We start from the raw sequence: 19,897 nt of genomic DNA, 5'->3' as shown, positions 1-19,897 counted from the left end.
AATTTTAAAATAAGGTTCAATACCACAAAAGGAAAGTGGGGATTGATTTTGGGGGTTATGGTACCAACAGTTAAGGAATTAGGGGCCAAAAATAAGCATTTTTGTAACTTCCAGACATAACTTGTGTGTAAGTGTATGGATCTCTCTGACATTGTACCACAAGGTTCCATATCACAAAGGGAATGCTGGGATTGATTTTTGGGGGTAATTGCCTCCAAATTTTAGGAATTAGGGGCCAAAAAGGGGCAAAAAACAAGCATTTTTCTAGTTTCATGACAATAACTTGTGTGCAAGTCTATGGATTTTTCTGACATTGTATCACAAGGTTCCATATCCAAAGGGAATGCTGGGATTGAATTTGGGGGTAATTGCTTCCAAATTTTAGGAATTAGGGGCAAAAAAGGGGAAAAAACAAGCATGTTTCTAGTTTCATGGCAATAACTTGTGTGTAAGTGTATGGATCTTTATGAAATTGTACTACAAGGTTCCATATCACAAAGGGAAAGCTGGGTTTGAGTTTGGGGGTAATTGCCCTAAACGTTTAGGAATTTGGGACCAAAAAGGGGCCAAAAAACAAGCATTTTTCTAGTTTCCAGACAATAACATGTGTTCAAGTGTATGGATCTCTCTGAAATTGTACTGCAAGGTACCATACCACAAAGGGAAGGCTGGGATTGAGTTTTGGGGTGATGAATCATAAGGGGGTTCAAAAAGTTTGGGGGGGGGGGGGGGGATTCTTTTTCCTTTTTTTTCTTTAAAATTTTCCATTTTAAATTGGTTATTTCTGATTTATATATAAAAGCAAATAATAATGATATGGTTTGAATAGGTAAATTAAATTTTTTTAAGTATCTTAGACCACTTTCATTCTGTGTCAGAAACCTATGCTGTGTCAAATATTTAATTACAATCCAAATTCAGTGCAGAATCAAGCTTGAATGTTGTGTTCATACTTGCCCCAACTGTTCAAGGTTCGACCTCTGCGGTCGTATCAAGCTGTGCCCCAGCGGAGCATTTTATTTCATTAATAAATTACTTTATGCTTGGAAATATAATTTTGCTTGGAGTTGAAAGAGTTGACATGTTGCAATGTACATTTACTCTACATAGTTCTATGGTACCAAATCAAAAGTTTATATAAAGAAAGAAGTCAAAGGTTTCCCATCATAGTTTAGTTACATACATTTTTTTTGTACCTGAGGTCGTTGAATATAGATCATTATATAAATAAGGAGATGTGTTATGATTGCCAATGAAAAAACTAAGGATTTTCTTATCCAAGGAATAGATTACCTTAGCCGTATTTGGCACAACTTTTTGGAATTTTGGGTCCTCAATGCTCTTCAACTTTGTACTTGTTTGGCTTTGTTACTATTTTGATCTGAACGTCACTGATGAGTCTTATGTAGACGAAACACACGTCTGGCGTATTAAATTATAATCCTGGTACTAATTTGACTATAAACATAGATAAAAAAGGTACAAACTGGACATAATGCACTAGTTCATAAACAAGTGAGAACAATCGCTTTCATATAGTGCTCAGAATATGACATTCATAAAACTTATTCAATATCATTAGAGAACTCTAAATCTTAAATACTGAAAGCCACCTCTGATAAGTACACTGTACTATGCAAGATAATGATATAACTGGACTTAAAATACACACAACCTGTAATTAACTGCCTTTACAGCGCTTTCGTGCTTTGATTTCTTTCTTGGTATTAAATCACAGAAATTTAAAGAATATACTGCTTGTCCGTTTTAGGAGTATGCTTGTCAGTTTAAACAGACGTATATATGTCTCTGGTTTAGAGTGGGTTTATGAATGAATTATAAGTCTTGCAAAGGTACAAGATATAAAGCACATTGAAAATTGATGCCGCCAGTCTTTCTCCATTCAAAAAAGGAAAGTTGACATTAGATTGATTCTGTTAATTTTTTAAAACATCGTTGGTCAAATAGCTAAAGAATTTATACGTTGTGAGATTTAGAATATTTTAATCAGGGCATTCCCGATTAGGTAAATGTAGATCGCTTTGGACGGACCAAACTATATTAATGTTACTGATAATTTTCTCTGCACATTTAAATAAATATTCAAGGTTACCGATGATAATTTGAAATAGTACATTTTTGATTTATACGCTCGTTTTCGTGAGCCATTTGTTTCTATAAAATTATTTAATTGAAAGTAATTCAGAATTTCGATGTTACAACAAAATGATCACCTATTTATTAAAAATTGAGCTAACGCAAAATATTAAAAAATATATAACGGCTATTCAGTTATTTTGCCACCATATTCCTCCCCAAATAATAATAAAAAATATCCTGTCTCAAACCCGCACTTCTGTTTTATCCCTTTTCCCCCCATGTTTTTCATACTTACAACGTTGAACCCTTGAGGCCAAACAAAACGCTTGTGAAGATCAAAAGATTAAAATTACATAATGCTAATCTTTTAATAACCGTGAATTTAACCACGCCTTTACCAGGTGGTGTCAGTATAATACACATGCATTGTATTTACACAGTACTAGACTGAAGCAAGGATTTGTATAGTAAGACAAATCCTCGACTGAAGTAATAGGTGAGAATACAAACATGCATTTTTTTATTACACTATCAGTTATATATGTTTGTTCAACATATCCGTCGGAAAAAAAATCATAAAAAAATTCTATTGTATGATTTACTTTTATTACTATAATCATATCAGAAATCCTTAAAATATAAAAGGTGCATTTTGATTTTGAAAGTTGCACGGCTGATCACTTTTCTTTCTGAATTATTAGTTGGTTAATAGCTACGCCAAAAGTCGTCGATGCGCTTTAAATCGCGTTATAAGATGATTAACGAACAAGACTTAAAATCAGATTAATCCACTCCCGGCATGCAAAAAGACTTAAACTACATCACAGAAGTCAGGAAGTTCGAATAAATAAAATTAATAATTCCCAATTTTCTTCTTTATTAGTGTTCATATCTAGATAAAACTTGGTGAATATGTTTTTTATGGTATTATGAACATAATAAGATGATAAGTAAAAAATCGTGAATTTTCCCTTTAACAAACGGAGTCATGTTAAATTTTTATTCAATTATCTATTTGTAATAAATTGTGAAAGGAGTGTGTTGTGTGATTAATAAATTTGCTTGAAAAGCAGCATGTAAATATTGATTTGGATATTGTAAATCATCAAACAATAGTCCTGGTTATTTATTGAGTAGGATTGTAACAAATCTTGAAATACAAGTTCCACAGAACATAAATCGACTGAAAATCCAGCATATTCTTACATTGGGAAGTCTCCCAAGTAACTGACTTTAGGAAATCTCAGGTCTTACTGGTAAGTGAGGGCATTGAAACATTGGCACTTTACACGTTGGAGATTTGGGTAGTGTTCATTGCAGTGTTTTCTATTAGATTTGAAATAGAATTGTTTCCTTAAAATCATAGCACAACATTTATAAAACTTTCTGTTATAAAGTATATTCAGATAGCACCATGGATCCTTCATACAGGGGGAACTGGTGACTAAACAAATGTATAGAAAGCCCTTTTTCAAACAAAGAATTTTTTTTATTATCGACAATTGACCAGTTTAGAGATTCCTTTCATTTAAAAAATTGCTGGGTAGACTACCCATTGCCCTCTTCTAACAACAGACAACAAACGATCGTTTTGAAATTGTTTCTTATGTTTATCTGTTAAATTTCTTATGTTTAACTGGTTAAACTTGCATATAAATAATTTTAGCAATGATTTATTTAGAATATCAAAACATATTTCAAATTTCAATGTTCTTTTGTTAAAAATTGTATTTATTTGATCATCAATAATAGAACTAAATTACCATGCTTTTCCTGAACAAATCCACAAGCCCATGCATGTTACTATTTAAATGCCCCCAGGGGATATCAGCCTAAATGATTGCTAAAAGACTTTAGACCAAGTTCATATGATTTATTTCATTACTTGATAACTTTTCTCATTCTATGATTTTAATACACTGGAACTATACATTCCTTGTTTAGTTAATTTTGAAACAGAACAAAATTTTGAAAACACTTAGAGTTAACTCCCTTTATACAAGAAAATACATATTGGGGAATAGTTATCTGTTTAGATAAAATGAAGACAACTGTTAACATTGGTTTAATAGTTATAATGTGATGATTTAAAAAAAAAAACAAGAACATGAAACTATAAGAATAACAAAAAATATTTATGTTTATTTTGTTTCATTGGCAAAGATGGTAAATTGATCATGCAAAAGCATGGCTGCAAGTGACAGTTCCTTTTGTATCTTTACAGAGTTCTTGAAATCTGTTTTTCCCTGGTGGTCCTTGAAGAAAATCTGCTGGTTCCCACTATTATTTCTATTGCAAAATACCAAAATTGTGTCAGTCCTTTGCAAAATTTTGGTGGTCGAAACCTTGGGACAACAAATTTTTGAGAACTCTGTCTTGAAGTATTTTTTACAATTCTTTGACAATAATGAAACATTTTGGGTGCACAACATTGCTGTTTTATTAGCCTATGCGTATTAATTCAAAACATTCTTGTCCACCGGATTGTATAAGTAGTTTTACAAATGTTGTCATATTTGGCCCCGCCCACTCAGTCATGGTCTATTGACTTTGAAACTTTTGCTTAGTTTACATGTATTAGTTTGTGATTAGGTCAGTTTATGGGGAACCCCTAGTGGTAGGTCAATGATATATGGTATGCAGTTGTATTAACATTAGCACATCTCATTTCCATGGAGATTATTTGGCCCTGCCCCCTCAGTCATGGTCTTTTGCATAAGTTGCATGTAAAAGTATCGCTATCTTAATTTCAATAGTTGCATTTTACTATCAAAATTACAAAAAGGGGAGATATATATCTCTGTGTGAACAGTTTATTGAAATCAAACTTTTAATTTTATTATGTAGAAAGAAAAAAAAGAATTCAGTGCAGGAATAGATGCAACCTTAAAAGATAAAATGATTGCATGCAACAGGATCAAATCTATTTTCCATTATAAAATTACAAAATACTATGATTAACTACTACTTTAAGGTTAGAAGAAAACCCAAATCATTGCTAATTTATATTCCAGTTGAAACTTCTAGTTGACATCACAATTAAAAGTAGCACAATCGATTTCTAAATATTTTTAAAATATTTACCCTCAATAATAATCTTGCTGCATTCCAAAAATTGTTATTAAATGTTTTTACTGAAAAATGAGGTTCAGGTTAGGTTAATCTGTTAGACAGACATGTACACCAATTGTTGCAACATGGTTAACCTATTACTTATGTAACTGATAAATTCCTGTTTGAACTTTGTAGTCATTAGGTCAAGAACAATAGACATAGTTACCTCAAGTAATGGCAAATTTGCTTACAAGTGTAAAAATGTTTGTGAATGTATGCCATACACTACAGACACATAGACTGAACATCTTCGAAACGGTGAGCTTTTGCCATCACTTGGCGTCCGGCGTCGTCTGGCGTCCATCCAGTGTAAACTATTTCAAACATCTTCTCCTCTGAAACTACTGAACCAATTCCAACCAAACTTAAGCTGAATGATCCTTAGGGTATCTAGAATAAAGTTTGGGTTTTATTTTCTGTTTTGTCAAAAAACATCGCCGCTATGGCTAAAAATAGAACATAGGGGTAAAATGCAGTTTTTGGTTTATATTTCAAAAACCAAAGCATTTAGAGCAAATCTGACATGGTGTAAAAATGTTCATTAGGTCAAGTTCTATCAGCCCTGAAATATTCAGATGAATCTAACAACCCATTGTTGGGTTGCTGCCACTTAATTGGTAATTTTAAGGAAATTTTGCAGTTTTTGGTTATCTTGAATATTATAGATAAAGATAAACTGTAAACAGCAAAAATGTTCAGCAAAGTAAGATATACAAATAATTTTTTTATGACCACAATTGTCAACTGACCACTTAAGGAGTTATTGTCCTTTAAAGACAATTTTTCACAATTTGTTCATCTGATCTAGTTTGCTTACTTTAAAAAATCTTCTCCTTTGAAACTACTGAATCAATTTCAGCCAAACTTGGGCTGAATGAGTTTCAGAGTATCTTGTATAAATTTTGTGTTTTATTTCCTTGTACGTCAAGAAACATAGCCACTATGGCTAAAATGAAACATAGGGGTAAAATGCATTTTTATACGCCCGTCAAATTTTTGACGGGACGTATTATGGTATACAAATGTCCGGCGTCTGTCCGTCCGTCTGTCTGTCCGTCTGTCCGTCTGTCTGTCCGACGTAAACATGTCGCACCGTAACTTGAGAATGACTTATCCAAATTTCATGAAACTTAACATAGTTGTTTCTTATGATGGTCAAACGATCTGTGTACTTTTTGGTGAAAATAAGATTAAAACTTTTTGTAACTAAAACAGGTGTGTGTTTTTTTTCACATGTCGCGCCGTATCTCAAAAACAATTTATGATTATTGCTTAAAACTTTACACACTTCTTAGTTATATTAACCTTAAGATCTGTATACTTTTTGGTGATGATTCAAAATTTTATTTTAGAGATAATGAGTATTTTGTTAAAAAAGGGGGAGGGGTTTTTCACATGTCGCGCCGTATCTCAAAAACAGTGTATGATTATTGCTTAAAACTTTACACACTTCTTAGTTATATTAACCTTAAGATCTGTATACTTTTTGGTGATGATTCAAAATTTTATTTTTGAATTATTGAGTATTTTGTAAAAAAAGGGGGAGGGGTTTTTCACATGTCGCGCCGTTTCTCAAAAATGATTTATAATTATTGCTTAAAATTTTACACTCTTCTTAGTTATATTAATCTAAAGATCTGTAGACTTTTTGGTTTTGATTCAAAATTTTATTTTTGAGATATTGATTTTTTTTTTTTTTTTTAAAGGGGGGGTTTTCACATGTCGCGCCGTATCTCAAAAACGATTTATGATTATTGTTTAAAATTTTACACACTTCTTAGTTATATTAATCTAAAGATCTGTATACTTTTTGGTTTTGATTCAAAATTTTGTTTTAGAGATATTGAGTTTTTTGTAAAAAAAAAAAGGGGGGGTTTTCGCATGTCACGCCGTATGTCAGAAACTATTTATGCTTATTGCATAAAAATTCACACACAAGACGACGGGCGTATCATGCGCTCATGGCGCAGCTGTTTATTTGCTTTTGAAGAAAATATGACAGATACAAAGAACATTTAAATGGCAATTTTAAGCCACTCATTAATATATATTGAAAAGCAAAAATAATCATTGATGAAAGATTTAAGCAAAAAATTACAGGTGAGTGATGCAGGCTCTTGAGAGCCTCTTGTTTGTATTCGAGACATTGATTATCCAGATCTTAAGACTTCTGGAAAATAAAGTTTATTTAAATTTCGTAAGACAAACTGTTTGGGGGATAAACTTCTTTCATGTCGGTAACTATAGCTATTAACATTTTTTCAGGTCGTAGATGTACTAGAATACCAGCAGCCTTGTTTACTGCACACAGCATTATCTAGAGAGCAGAAAATACTACTGCAGAAGTGTGCAACTGTTATACAGGGCAGAGTGGTCGAAGATTTCTGCCCTGAAGGTAAAAAACAGGTTTATTTGTCTTAGACTTTAAGAATTTATGTTATAGAGTATTAAACTTTCTAAGGCCGGGTTTGTTTTTGATAATTGATTCTATCATCAATAATCTTTGTTTTACCTCTTTTTGCTGATAGTTTGAAATTTTATAATAGATGGGTACAAGGATTAAGATAATTTGAGACTTATGTTTGTGATATCACTCTTTTTATCTGTAGTAGTAAGATAATTTGAGACTACTGTCTGTGATAGCACTCTTTTTATCTGTTGTAGTAAGATAATTTGACATATCTGTGATAGCACTCTTTTTATCTGTTGTAGTAAGATAATTTGAGACTACTGTCTGTGATAGCACTATTTTTAAAGGCAGTGCTTTAATGCCTTTCTAGTTGCCGTGTTAATATTTCTTTCCGCGATATCCAACTTATCTACGTGGGGGGTCATTTAGCTCCAAGTAGATCCGGAAAATGTTGATTCTCTCCTCTTCTTATTGTGGTATAAAATGTTTTTTGTCTCATTTCATTTACATTGGGAAATAGAGAAACGATCATTGTGTTTTGTTAGTTTTAAAAACTTGTGATATATTTGTATTTTACATTATAAGCAGTCAACCGATTGACAAACTAGAATTATTTGAATTCCGTGTGGAAAGAGCTCGGGTTAATTTCGAGTGTTTTCTGCAATCTAGATGTTTATAAATCATTTCAGTCGTTGATATAATAATTAAAGGTCGACTGAACATGAATTATATTATACAATTTAAAGCGCATTTCTGTTTATGCACGCGAACCCGTCTAACGTTATTGTTATTTCGCAGTTATATAAAGTAAGAAATTATCGTTCCTGAATAGGTGGCGCCGTGGTAGCCGATCCTGTACTTCAACTTCCGGTTTCTGCACTGTGCAACTATTACAGTTGCATTTTTAATTAACGATGCCAAGTACTTGTTGTTGTGTACCTGGATGTCATTTAAGAGGAGGACATGCATTTCCAAATGACTTAAAAAGAAGGAAAAGTTGGATCAACGCCATGGCCCATACGCAGATTGGACGAGAACACGATGAAATCGTGGAGTCCATCTCAATCAGCTGTTGTTTGCAAGGCACATTTTACTGAAAAAGACTACGTGCAGGAAACTATTCATGGTAAAACTCTATTTTCTTTTTAAAATATATAGTTATATATGTAATCGCCATGCGAATAAACCAAAGTCAGTTTACAACCGCAATTATCGTTTTAGAATAAAAGGGGGTGGTTAATTCAAGACGTCATAATTTTTTGGATTACGATTCAATGTGATCTGTTTTGAGATTTTTTGGTGCTTGCTACAATTATAATGATTTCTTACAAGAGGTATATCATACTGAGAATTATTTTAGCAGTAATTATGCTTATGTAGTAATGACAGGAATGCATAAGCTATGCCTCATAGACTTTCTTGAAAAATATCAATGATAATGTTAACAGGAACAAAACAATGACATGCTCTCATCTATATTATAGTTATTTAGGTACAAACAATGTATGTTTGTTGCATACGTCTCTCATTGTTTGTCCTTTGGATTTACATAACATACATTTTGATGTACATTGAATCAGGCTAACATAGTTTTATCCAGATTGTAATGAATAAATCTAGTTAATATTTTGCCAGGTTACGAGTACAAAGGAATTATAGTTATCTCGTACCATTGTAACTCGTACCAATGTCAACTTGTACCACTAAACAAAAACTCGTTCCAATGCAAACTCGTACCACTGCTAACTCGTACCACGGTAAATTCATACCATTGTAAACTCGTACCCACTTATTTAAATGCATTCAAATGGTGTTTAATGATGAATATATACTTTAATTTCACTCAATACCTCTTAAGTCTGTAAAATGTATATAATTTGAAATTACAATAACCAATTTGTAGCTAATTTTCCTTGTCTAATTGGATAGAGAAAACCGTGGCAGATTGGCTTTGTTGTCTCCCTTGAATAGACTCTTTTTATACGACCGCAAAAATTAAAAATTTCTGAATCCACTTTAAAACATGATTAACATTTGTAGTGCAGATCTGTGGCTAGTGGTAGTTATACGACCGCAAAAATTAAAAATTTTTTGGTCGTATATTGGTACGACGTTGTCGTCGTCGTCCGAAGACACATTGGTTTTCGCACTCTAACTTAAGTTTAAGTGAATGGATCTCCATGAAATTTTACCATAAGGTTCAATACCACGAAAGGAAGGTTGGGATTGATTTTGGGGGTTATGGTACCAACAGTTAAGGAATTAGGGGCCAAAAATAAGCATTTTTGTAACTTCCAGACAATAACTTGTGTGTAAGTGTATGGATCTCTCTGACATTGTACCACAAGGTTCCATATCACAAAGGGAAGGCTGTAATTGATTTTGGGGGTAATTGCCTCAAAATTTTAGGAATTAGGGGCAAAAAACAAGCATTTTTCTAGTTTCATGACAATAACTTGTGTGTAAGTGTTTGGATATTTCTGAAATTGTACAAGGTTCCATATCACAAAGGGAAATCTGGAATTGAGTTTGGGGGTAATTGCCCAAAACGTTTAGGAAATTGGGGGCCAAAAAGGGGCCAAAAATAAGCATTTTTCTAGTTTCCAGACAATAACTTGTGTTCAAGTGTATGGATCTCTCTGAAATTGTACTGCCAGGTACCATACCACAAAGGGAAGGCTGGGATTGAGTTTGGGGGTGATGAATCATAAGGGGGTTCAAAAAAATTTGGGGGGGGGGGGATTTTTTTTTTTCTTTTTTTCCTTTTTTTTTTCTTTTAAAATTTTCCATTTTAAGTTGGTTATTTCTGATTAATATTTAAAAGCAAATAATAATGATATGGTAGGAGATACACACCAAACAGGATGTGTAAATTATTATATAATAAGTATTGTGCAATAGCAAGAAATTTTCAATTGCACAGTATGGCACAATAGCAAGAAATCTTCAATTGCACAGTATTGCGCAATAGCAAGAAATCTTCAATTGCACAGTATTGCGCAATAACAAGAAATATCCAATAGCACAATATTGCGCAATAGCAAGAAATTGTCAATTGTACAGTATTGCACAATAGCAAGAAATATTCAATTGCACAGTATTGTGCAAAAGAAGATACTTCGTATAAATTGCTTATTTCTTGATCAATTTCAATGGGGTTTTATTCTTGAATTCTTGGGGTTCTTTAATATGCTGAATCTAACCGTGTATTAAGTTTTTGGATTTTGGGCCCCGTTTTTAAATTGGTCCACATTGAGGTCCAAAGGGTCCAAAATTTAACTTTGTTTGATTTCATCAAAAATTGAATTATTGGGGTTCTTTGATATGCCGAATCTAACCGTGTATTTAGATTCTTAATTTTTGGTTCCGTTTTCAAATTGGTCTACATTAAGGTCCAAAGGGTCCAAAATTAAACTTAGTTTGATTTTAACAAAAATTGAATTTTTAGGGTTCTTTGATATGCTGAATCTAAACATGTATTTAGATTTTTGATTATGGGCCCAGTTTTCAATTTGGTCCAAATCGGGGTCCAAAATTAAACTTTGTTTGATTTCAACAAAAATTGAATATATGGGGTTCTTTGATATGCTGAATCAAACCATGTATTTAGATTTTTGATTTTTGGGCCCCGTTATCAACTTTGTCCACATTGAGGTCAAAAGGGTCCAAAATTAAACTTTGTTTGATTTCATCAAAAATTGAATTCTTGGGGTTCTTTGATATGCTGAATCTAACCATGTATTTAGATTTTGGATATTGGACCATAATAGGTGAATGTCCAATTTAAAATTTTTAAGTTCTTAGACCACATTCATTCTGTGTCAGAAACCTATGCTGTGTCAAATATTTAATCACAATCCAAATTCAGAGCTGTATCAAGCTTGAATGTTGTGTCCATACTTGCCCCAACTGTTCAGGGTTCGACCTCTGCAGTCGTATCAAGCTGCGGCCTGCGGAGCATTTTATTTAAACTTTTACTGACAACTATTTGATTTAATTTTTAATCATTCCAAATCAGTAACATTGAATAGATTTGGGTATTTTTCTATTGTTTCTAAAAGGAATTTTATTTAATGAAAGAATTTATTGATTGTGTTTAAAAGGTTTAAAATTGTTTATGACCAACAGTTAGAAAGTATGAAATTTATTTTTATACAATATTCAGCACATTTCAGCAGAATATGACCATGCTTATATGATTATACAAGTTGATTAGTTAAAGATAAAAAAACCCAAGTTGATTAGTTAATAATCAACCAATAATCACACAATCAAAGGAATTTAATATATTTATTAGCATGGTAATTAAGAAATTACATTTGTATTTTTGTCTAAGTTTTCATTAAAATCTGGTATAAATTTCAAAGATATTTTAATTTTTTGTATAAAGCTTAAAAAAAAAATAATCATAAAACATTCGTATTTTTGTCTAAGTTTTCATTAAAATCTAGTATAAAATTCAAGTAATTCAATTTTTTTTATTTAGTTTACCAAAAAAAAAATCATAAAACTTTTGTATTTTTGAATATATTTTTAATGGTACGAGTTTGCAGTGGTACGAGTTCTGATTGGTACGACTTCCCAGTGGTACGAGTTTACGTTGGTACGAGTTTACGTGGTACGAGTTAACTTGCTTCTGTACAAAGTATGCATTGCTAATGGAAGTTCATTTAATTATCAAAAAACTAATGTTTTATAACCTTTTTCAGGGCACAAACCCACCATACAGAGACTTAAGTCTACTGCCAATCCCAGCCTATTTTCCTGGACCAAGCAAGAGACTGAATCGTCCGCAAAAAGAAAAATCAGGGCAGTTTCCTGTGAAAACAAAAGAACTAAACTTGATGAATATTGTAGTAGAAATCTAGAGGAAAGTTTTGATTGTAAAGTTGGTTTTCCTGAAGAAGTAATTCATACTGCAGACAGGATTTATGACTGTCCACCACCAACTGCCGAGCTAATGTTGAGCTTTACAGATGGAATTACGCAAACACCATCAATGTCTATATTTTCAGCAGAGAATTTTAAAATGAAGACACGTGACACAGCCATGCATTTTTATACCGGTTTAGAGTTGTATACTAAATTTTTATTTGTTTTGACCACACTTGGTCCAACAGCACATTGTTTGAGATACATATATTTTCAAATTGATAGGGTGTCATTTGAAAATCAGTTTTTTTATGACTTTGATGAAATTGATGCATTATACAACCAACTTTGAACTGTCTAGATTCTAGATTGAAACTAGTGTTAAGAATATTGTGTAAACATGGATTGTTTTTATGTCTAAACAGTAGCGTGAGGCTAACACTTGGCCATTTAGTGGTTTAGTCAGGTATTTTTCGCCATCCAACTTAGAATTAAAGTTTCCTACAACTTGGATTATTACTGACAGCACAGAATATCCCGTGATAAAACCTAAAGCTCCTAGAGCTCAGGCAACCTTTTCATCATATAAAAACAGAAACACTGAAAATACTTGTATGTTCGACACCTGGTGGATTAGTCAACTATGTCTCTAATGCATATGTTGGTTGTACCAGTGACTGTGAAATAGTTGAAAGATGTAGAATAGTTCAATTATGTGATCTAGGTGACAGTGTGATGGCAGACAAAGGTTTAAATGTGCAAGATTTGTTTGCTCACTTTTTTCAAAAAAAGAAACAGAATTAGTTCCAAAACTCTTATACGGGATAGAAAAGTCTCCAATTAACACGTGCACATAGAGCTAATTATTGGACTTGGCAAAACATACAAAATTCTAATAAATCCTATGAATGGAACTGAAACAAAACTTTCATCTGAAATAACATTTAGTTGTTTTATGTTGTGTAATTTTAGAACTTGTATTGTGCCAAAGGATGCATAAATAAAAGTGACGCAATGAAGTTTGTTCTGATATATATATATAAATATTATTTACAATTACATGCACATGTAAATTGTAATGCATATAAAAATAAGGAGATGTGGTATGATATTCAGTGAGTTTATCGAACCAAAGTGCATAAGAAATGAGTTAAGCAGTTACAGGTGTTACTGTCACCATACAATCTCCAACAATTAGAAAAACTTGTACCGTGTAAATAATTTCAGAGATCTTACAACTAAGTTTTGTTGTCTCACCTTGACTTTGGTGAATTGTTTATATCTGTTGATGTAAATATAAAAAAGAAGATGTGGTATGATTGCCAATGAGACAACTCTCCACAAGAGACCAAATGACACAGAAATTAACAGCTATAGGTCACAGTACGGCCTTCAACAATGAGCAAAGCACATACCGCACAGTGAGCTATAAAAGGCCCCGAAATGACAATGTAAAACAATTCAAACAAGAAAACTAACGGCCTAATTTATGTACAAAAAATGAACGAATAACAAATATGCAACACATAAACAAACGACAACCACTGAATTACAGGCTCCTGACTTGGGACAGGCACATACATGTACATACAGAATGTGGCGGGGTTAAACATGTTCGCGGGATCCCAACCCACCCCCTAACCTGGGACAGTGGTTTAACAGTACAATATAAGAACGAACTATAAAAATCAGTTGAAAGAGGCTTAACTCATCAGATGGATAAATACAAATACAAGTGGACGTGGCCGGGTAGTTGTACATCCAAACAACAAAAAGACACTAAGTACAGATCTGAGAGTACTCGCATTTACTGACAGCTAGTTCAAAGCCACAATTAACTGATAAAAAAATCTTGCATCTAAGACTAAATTATCAATCCGTAAGCTCCCTTTAGAATTTTATAAATTTTAGATTTTACATTATTGAGTTATGGGGTTTTATTTATTAAAAAGGGGGGGATTTTCCAGTTTTTGGACAACAACTCAAAAATGCTTTAAGCAGTTCGCATGAAACTTTGGTGAATTATTTATAGCTATTGATGTAATCTCCCTATTGATTTTCATAAATTTCAAATATGACATTGAGAAGAAATTGAACTTTATTTGTTTATAGTCTGGCAACAGATTTATTAAGTATTGCGCAACAGCACAGTGTATTGCACAACAGCAAGAAATCTTGAACTGAATATAAATTCAATTCATATAACCGATTTCAAGTTCTTTGACTACATTTATTCAGAAACTATAATATGTCAAATATTTAATTACAATCCAAATTCAGACCTGTATCAAGCTTGAATATTGTGTCCATTTTTGCCTCAACTGTTCAGGGTTGGACCTCTGTGGGTGTATCCAGCTGCGCTCAGCGAATCAGTTTATTACTTAATTAAGAACTCCTTTTTGTCGAGCCTGCGACTTTTGTCGCAGAAAGCTCGACATAGGGATAGTGATCCGGCGGCGGCGTTAGCTAACTTCTTAAAAGCTTTATATTTTAGAAGGTGGAAGGTCTGGATGCTTCATACTTTGTATATGGATGCCTCATGTTACGAAGTTTCCGTCAGTCACATGTCCAATGTCCTTGACCTCATTTTCATGGTTCAGTGACTACTTGAAAAAAAAAAAGATTTTTTGTAATGTTGAATTCTCTCTTATTATAAGTAATAGAATAACTATATTTGGTATGTGCTTACCTTGCAAGGTCCTCATGCCCGTCAGACAGTTTTCACTTGACCTCGACCTCATTTCATGGATCAGTGAACAAGGTTAAGTTTTGGTGGTCAAGTCCATATCTCAGATACTATAAGCAATAGGTCTAGTATATTCGGTGTATGGAAGGACTGTAAGGTGTACATGTCCAACTGGCAGGTGTCATCTGATCTTGACCTCATTTTCATGGTTCAGTGGTTATAGTTAAGTTTTTGTGTTTTGGTCTGTTTCTTATACTGTATGCAATAGGTCTACTATATTTGGTGTATGGAATGATTGTAAGGTGTACATGTCTAGCTGGCAGGTGTCATCTGACCTTGACCTCATTTTCACGGTTCAGTGGTCAAAGTTAAGTTTTTGAGTTTTGTCTTTTTTTCTAATACTATATGCAATAGTTCAACTATATTTGGTGTATGGAAATATTTTATGATCTATATGTCAGTCACGCAGGTTTTTTTTTACCTTGACCTCATTTTCAAGGTTCATTGCTCAGTTTTAAGTTTTTGTGTTTTGGTCTGTTTTTCTTAAACTATAATCAATAGGTCAACTATATTTGTTGTATGGAAGAATTGTTAGCTGTACATGCCTGCCTAGCATGGTTCATCTGACCTTGACCTCATTTTCTTGGTTCATTGGTCAATGTTTAGTTTACTTGGTTAATGTTAAGTTTATGTGACAGTTGTAATAAAGCTTTATATTTAGGACTATCAACATAATATCAATGATTAGTAAAGAAGGCGAGACATTTCAGCGTGTGCACTCTTGTTTCATTCATAAATTACTTTATACTTGGAAATATAATTTTGCTTGGAGTTATAGTTTCTAAAAAAAGTATTGTCATTGAAAGAGTTGACATGTTGCAATGTACATTTATTCTACATAGTTCTATGGTACCAAATCAAAAGTTTATATTAAAGAAAGAAGTCAAAGGTTTCCCATCATAGTTTAGTTACATACATTTTTTTTGTACCTGAGGTCGTTGAATATAGATCATTATATAAATAAGGAGATGTGTTATGATTGCCAATGAAACAACTATCATCCATACATTGTACTTACCAGTAACAAGCCACATTTGCAAAGTTGAATAAAATACAGTTGATAACATTTACTTATTACTTAAAAGAAAATGCCAAACTATTTTAAACAGTATTTGACTATAAACATAGATAAAAAAGGTACTAACTGGACATAATGCACTAGTTCATAAACAAGTGAGAACAATCGCCTTCATATAGTGCTCAGAATATGACATTCATAAAACTTGTTCAATATCATTAGAGAACTCTAAATCTTAAATACTGAAAGCCACCTCTGATACGTACAATGTACTATGCAAGATAATGATATAACTGGACTAAAAATACACACATACTGTAATTAACTGCCTTTACAGCGCTTTCGCGCTTTGATTATCTGTTGTAGTAAGATAATTTGAGACTACTGTCTGTGATAGCACTCTTTTTGACCTGTTGTAGTAAGATAATTTGAGACTACTGTCTGTGATAGCACTCTTTTTATCTGTTGTAGTAAGATAATTTGAGACTACTGTCTGTGATAGCACTCTTTTTGACCTGTTGTAGTAAGATAATTTGAGACTACTGTCTGTGATAGCACTCTTTTTGACCTGTTGTAGTAAGATAATTTGAGACTACTGTCTGTGATAGCACTCTTTTTGACCTGTTGTAGTAAGATAATTTGAGACTACTGTCTGTGATAGCACTATTTTTGATATGTAGTAGTAAGATAATTTGAGACTACTATCTGTGATAGCACTCTTTTTGACCTGTAGTAGTAAGATAATTTGAGACTACTGTCTGTGATAGCACTATTTTTGACCTGTAGTAGTAAGATAATTTAAGACTGTCTGTGATAGCACTCTTTTTGACCTGTTGTAGTAAGATAATTTAAGACTACTGTCTGTGATAGCACTCTTTTTGACCTGTTGTAGTAAGATAATTTGAGACTACTGTCTGTGATAGCACTCTTTTTGACCTGTTGTAGTAAGATACTTTGAGACTTCTGTCTGTGATAGCACTCTTTTTGACCTGTTGTTGTAAGATAATTTGAGACTACTGTCTGTGATAGCACTCTTTTTGACCTGTTGTAGTAAGATAATTTGAGACTACTGTCTGTGATAGCACTCTTTTTGACCTGTTGTAGTAAGATAATTTGAGACTACTGTCTGTGATAGCACTATTTTTGATCTGTAGTAGTAAGATAATTTGAGACTACTGTCTGTGATAACACTCTTTTTGACCTGTTGTAGTAAGATAATTTGAGACTACTGTCTGTGATAGCACTCTTTTTGATCTGTAGAAGTAAGATATTTTGGAGACCAATGTCTTTTGTTATAACACCCTTTTGCTCTCTAGTAGTAAGATAAGTTGAGATTGATGTCTGTGATAGCACTCTTTTTATCTGTAGCAGTAAGACAATTTGAGACTTACATGTATGTCTGTCCTAACACCCTTTTGTTTTATTTCAGTAACACATATAGTAACATCCTGTAATAAAGATGGAATGTGTGCCAGAACATTCAAATACATGCATGGTGTTGTTAATGGGAAATGGATTGTCAATTTTGAATGTATGTACATGTATATAATTACTAATTACATCTCCCACTCCAAAATGAGGGGGTAACTATTTTACCCCTATGTTCGTCCATCTTGTGAAATTTCCATCTCATTCTTCTCAAAAACTTCAAATTATATCTTCCTGAAATTTAAAACAGGCTTTATGTGAGCATACTAGACTGTGTGATGCATTTTCAGATTCAACACATTTCAACTGCTTATTAATGGAATACCCTAATTTTCTAACACATAATGGCTTGTATGAAATTCTTGTTGCATTTTGTTAGGAAACTAAAATTAATAAGAGCTTCCTTGCAAAATGAGAAAAAAAAACATTTCAATGGAAAAGTAATTTATTGTGTTACATTAAACCAGCATTAATAGATTTGTGCATGTATCCCTTATTATCTGTAAGTGTTGCAGAGACTGTAAAGTTCTTCATGTTTTAGCCAGTTATAAATGAATCAGATCTATGAAAGAATTGCTTATCCTTCAAAAGAGCAATGAGGGACACCTTTGTTTAAGAAAAAAAGAAAAGTCTTCATAAAGTAAGAATTTAAATTTAAAAAAATCCTCAATTGAACATGTTCAAAATAAAACAACATCTTTTATTGATTGAAACGAGGCAAATTACCAGACATGCCAATATCAACTACAGAACTACGTTTCCTCACTGAAACTGAACATTTAATCCCAACATTCACTGAAAATGTCTTGTAGTTTCTGATGACTTTATCGAAAAGTACACCAAATGTGTGCGTAGTTTGCATAATCAGTATGTTGTAGGATGTCAGTGCTTTGAACTTTGTCAAACAAAAGCAACATTTTTGATAAAACTCATCATTTTAAGTCAAATCTGTATTTTATCAACTCAAATTATTCATGTCAATACAAACTGGAAAAGTTCTGATAAGGCTAACATCTGGAAATGTGCAAGGCAAATAAAAATGTTGAATGAAATTTAAAAAAAAGATCATTTCAAGAAAATATGATAATCCCACTCCTAAGAGTGGGGGCTATATTGCATTCACCCTGTCTGTCAGTTCATCCAAAAATAATTTTGTTACACTTTTTCGTAGATACTATATTGAACAGAATGACTTCATATATGATCATCAGCTTGACAGTGATGAGTTGTGAACGATGAATACTTTTCAGATCTGTCTGACACCTTCCTGTTTCCCATACTTTGATGAATGAGGTTGTCTAACTTAGCAGGACAACACAAGCATCTTCTTGTTGTTTTCAAAGAAGTTTGCAGTACTGATGGCAAGCTCATAGTAAAGGAGTAGGGGCATTAAGGCCCAGTTTTGGCCCAAGAAAATAAAATGTTTGACAACTATTTCAAATTGGCACATAATGTTTGGAAATGCATAGAGTGAAGAAATATAAATGAAAAACATAAGATCTTTTATATGATGACGTCACAGTTACGTCATAATATGTACTGTTTTCATGAAAAAGATGAAAAATGCAGAATTTGTGCAATTTTCCATTGTTATTTCCATTACGGAAACATCGTGCGCAGCCAAAAAACAACAAAATAATTGAAGAGAAGCTTTATTATAACTATTGAAATAATCTCACGGAATATAAAGTTGTTTCTTGGGTGCGCACATACTTTGCCAATCTTAAATATACTTAGAATTTGATGAAAAACAAGGAAATTCAAGAAATTTTATAAAACATACAAATTTCGTCATGGTTTGTTGCCATGGTAGCTCGTTTAATGTGAAATTTGTTTTTATTTTCTGAAAACCTTGTACCTTAGTCTAGTTAGGACAAATTTAAGGATATGTATGATAACTTTTAAATTTGCAGTAATTTTGGGGCCAAATAAGGGGCTTATTGCCCCTTCTCCTTTGTAGATACTGAAATTAGCTGAAACTAAAATTTTACTTTCACAAAGTTATAGGCAGATTTTATACTTTCTATATGATTTATACAGCAATGACATAAATAGTGGTAAAAGGTAGTGTTTTGTGTAATGATAAAAAAACAGAATTCCAATACCATAGGAAAAAAACATTTTAATCGTAGTTCACACTGTTAATCATTATAAATCCTTGATAAACAAGCGGCAATGAGTTAATACAACAGTATAATTGTAAACCAGG

General features: G+C 32.6%; 2 protein-coding genes across 2 annotated transcripts in view; both read left to right on the top strand.

Annotated features, from left to right (window-relative positions):
* Positions 1 to 19,897, top strand: part of LOC127730523 (BRCA1-associated RING domain protein 1-like) — a 41,702-nt gene that overhangs the window by 18,082 nt on the left and 3,723 nt on the right. Inside the window, exons 8-9 of the mRNA XM_052238954.1 lie at positions 7,480 to 7,609; positions 17,690 to 17,791. Coding sequence (XP_052094914.1) covers positions 7,480 to 7,609; positions 17,690 to 17,791 — 232 coding nt within the window. The remainder of the gene's footprint in view (positions 1 to 7,479; positions 7,610 to 17,689; positions 17,792 to 19,897) is intronic.
* On the top strand, positions 8,438 to 13,515 carry LOC127730528 (uncharacterized). The gene is made up of 2 exons (XM_052238962.1): positions 8,438 to 8,750; positions 12,334 to 13,515. Exons 1-2 carry the CDS (start codon positions 8,666 to 8,668, stop codon positions 12,846 to 12,848), a joined length of 600 nt encoding a protein of 199 aa, XP_052094922.1. The 5' UTR covers positions 8,438 to 8,665; the 3' UTR covers positions 12,849 to 13,515.

The sequence above is a fragment of the Mytilus californianus genome, unplaced genomic scaffold (genome assembly GCF_021869535.1).
Source record: "Mytilus californianus isolate M0D057914Y unplaced genomic scaffold, xbMytCali1.0.p SCAF_2, whole genome shotgun sequence".
In the NCBI taxonomy this organism is placed as follows: domain Eukaryota; kingdom Metazoa; phylum Mollusca; class Bivalvia; order Mytilida; family Mytilidae; genus Mytilus; species Mytilus californianus.
This window is presented reverse-complemented; position numbering and strand designations above follow the sequence as displayed.

Bases quoted from the DNA above. Each gene is read 5' to 3' on its own strand.
- LOC127730528 (XM_052238962.1), top strand. From the start codon at position 8,666: ATGAAATCGTGGAGTCCATCTCAATCAGCTGTTGTTTGCAAGGCACAT. The intron at 8,751-12,333 runs GTAAAACTCTAT...AACCTTTTTCAG, and splicing joins CGTGCAGGAAACTATTCATG to GGCACAAACCCACCATACAG.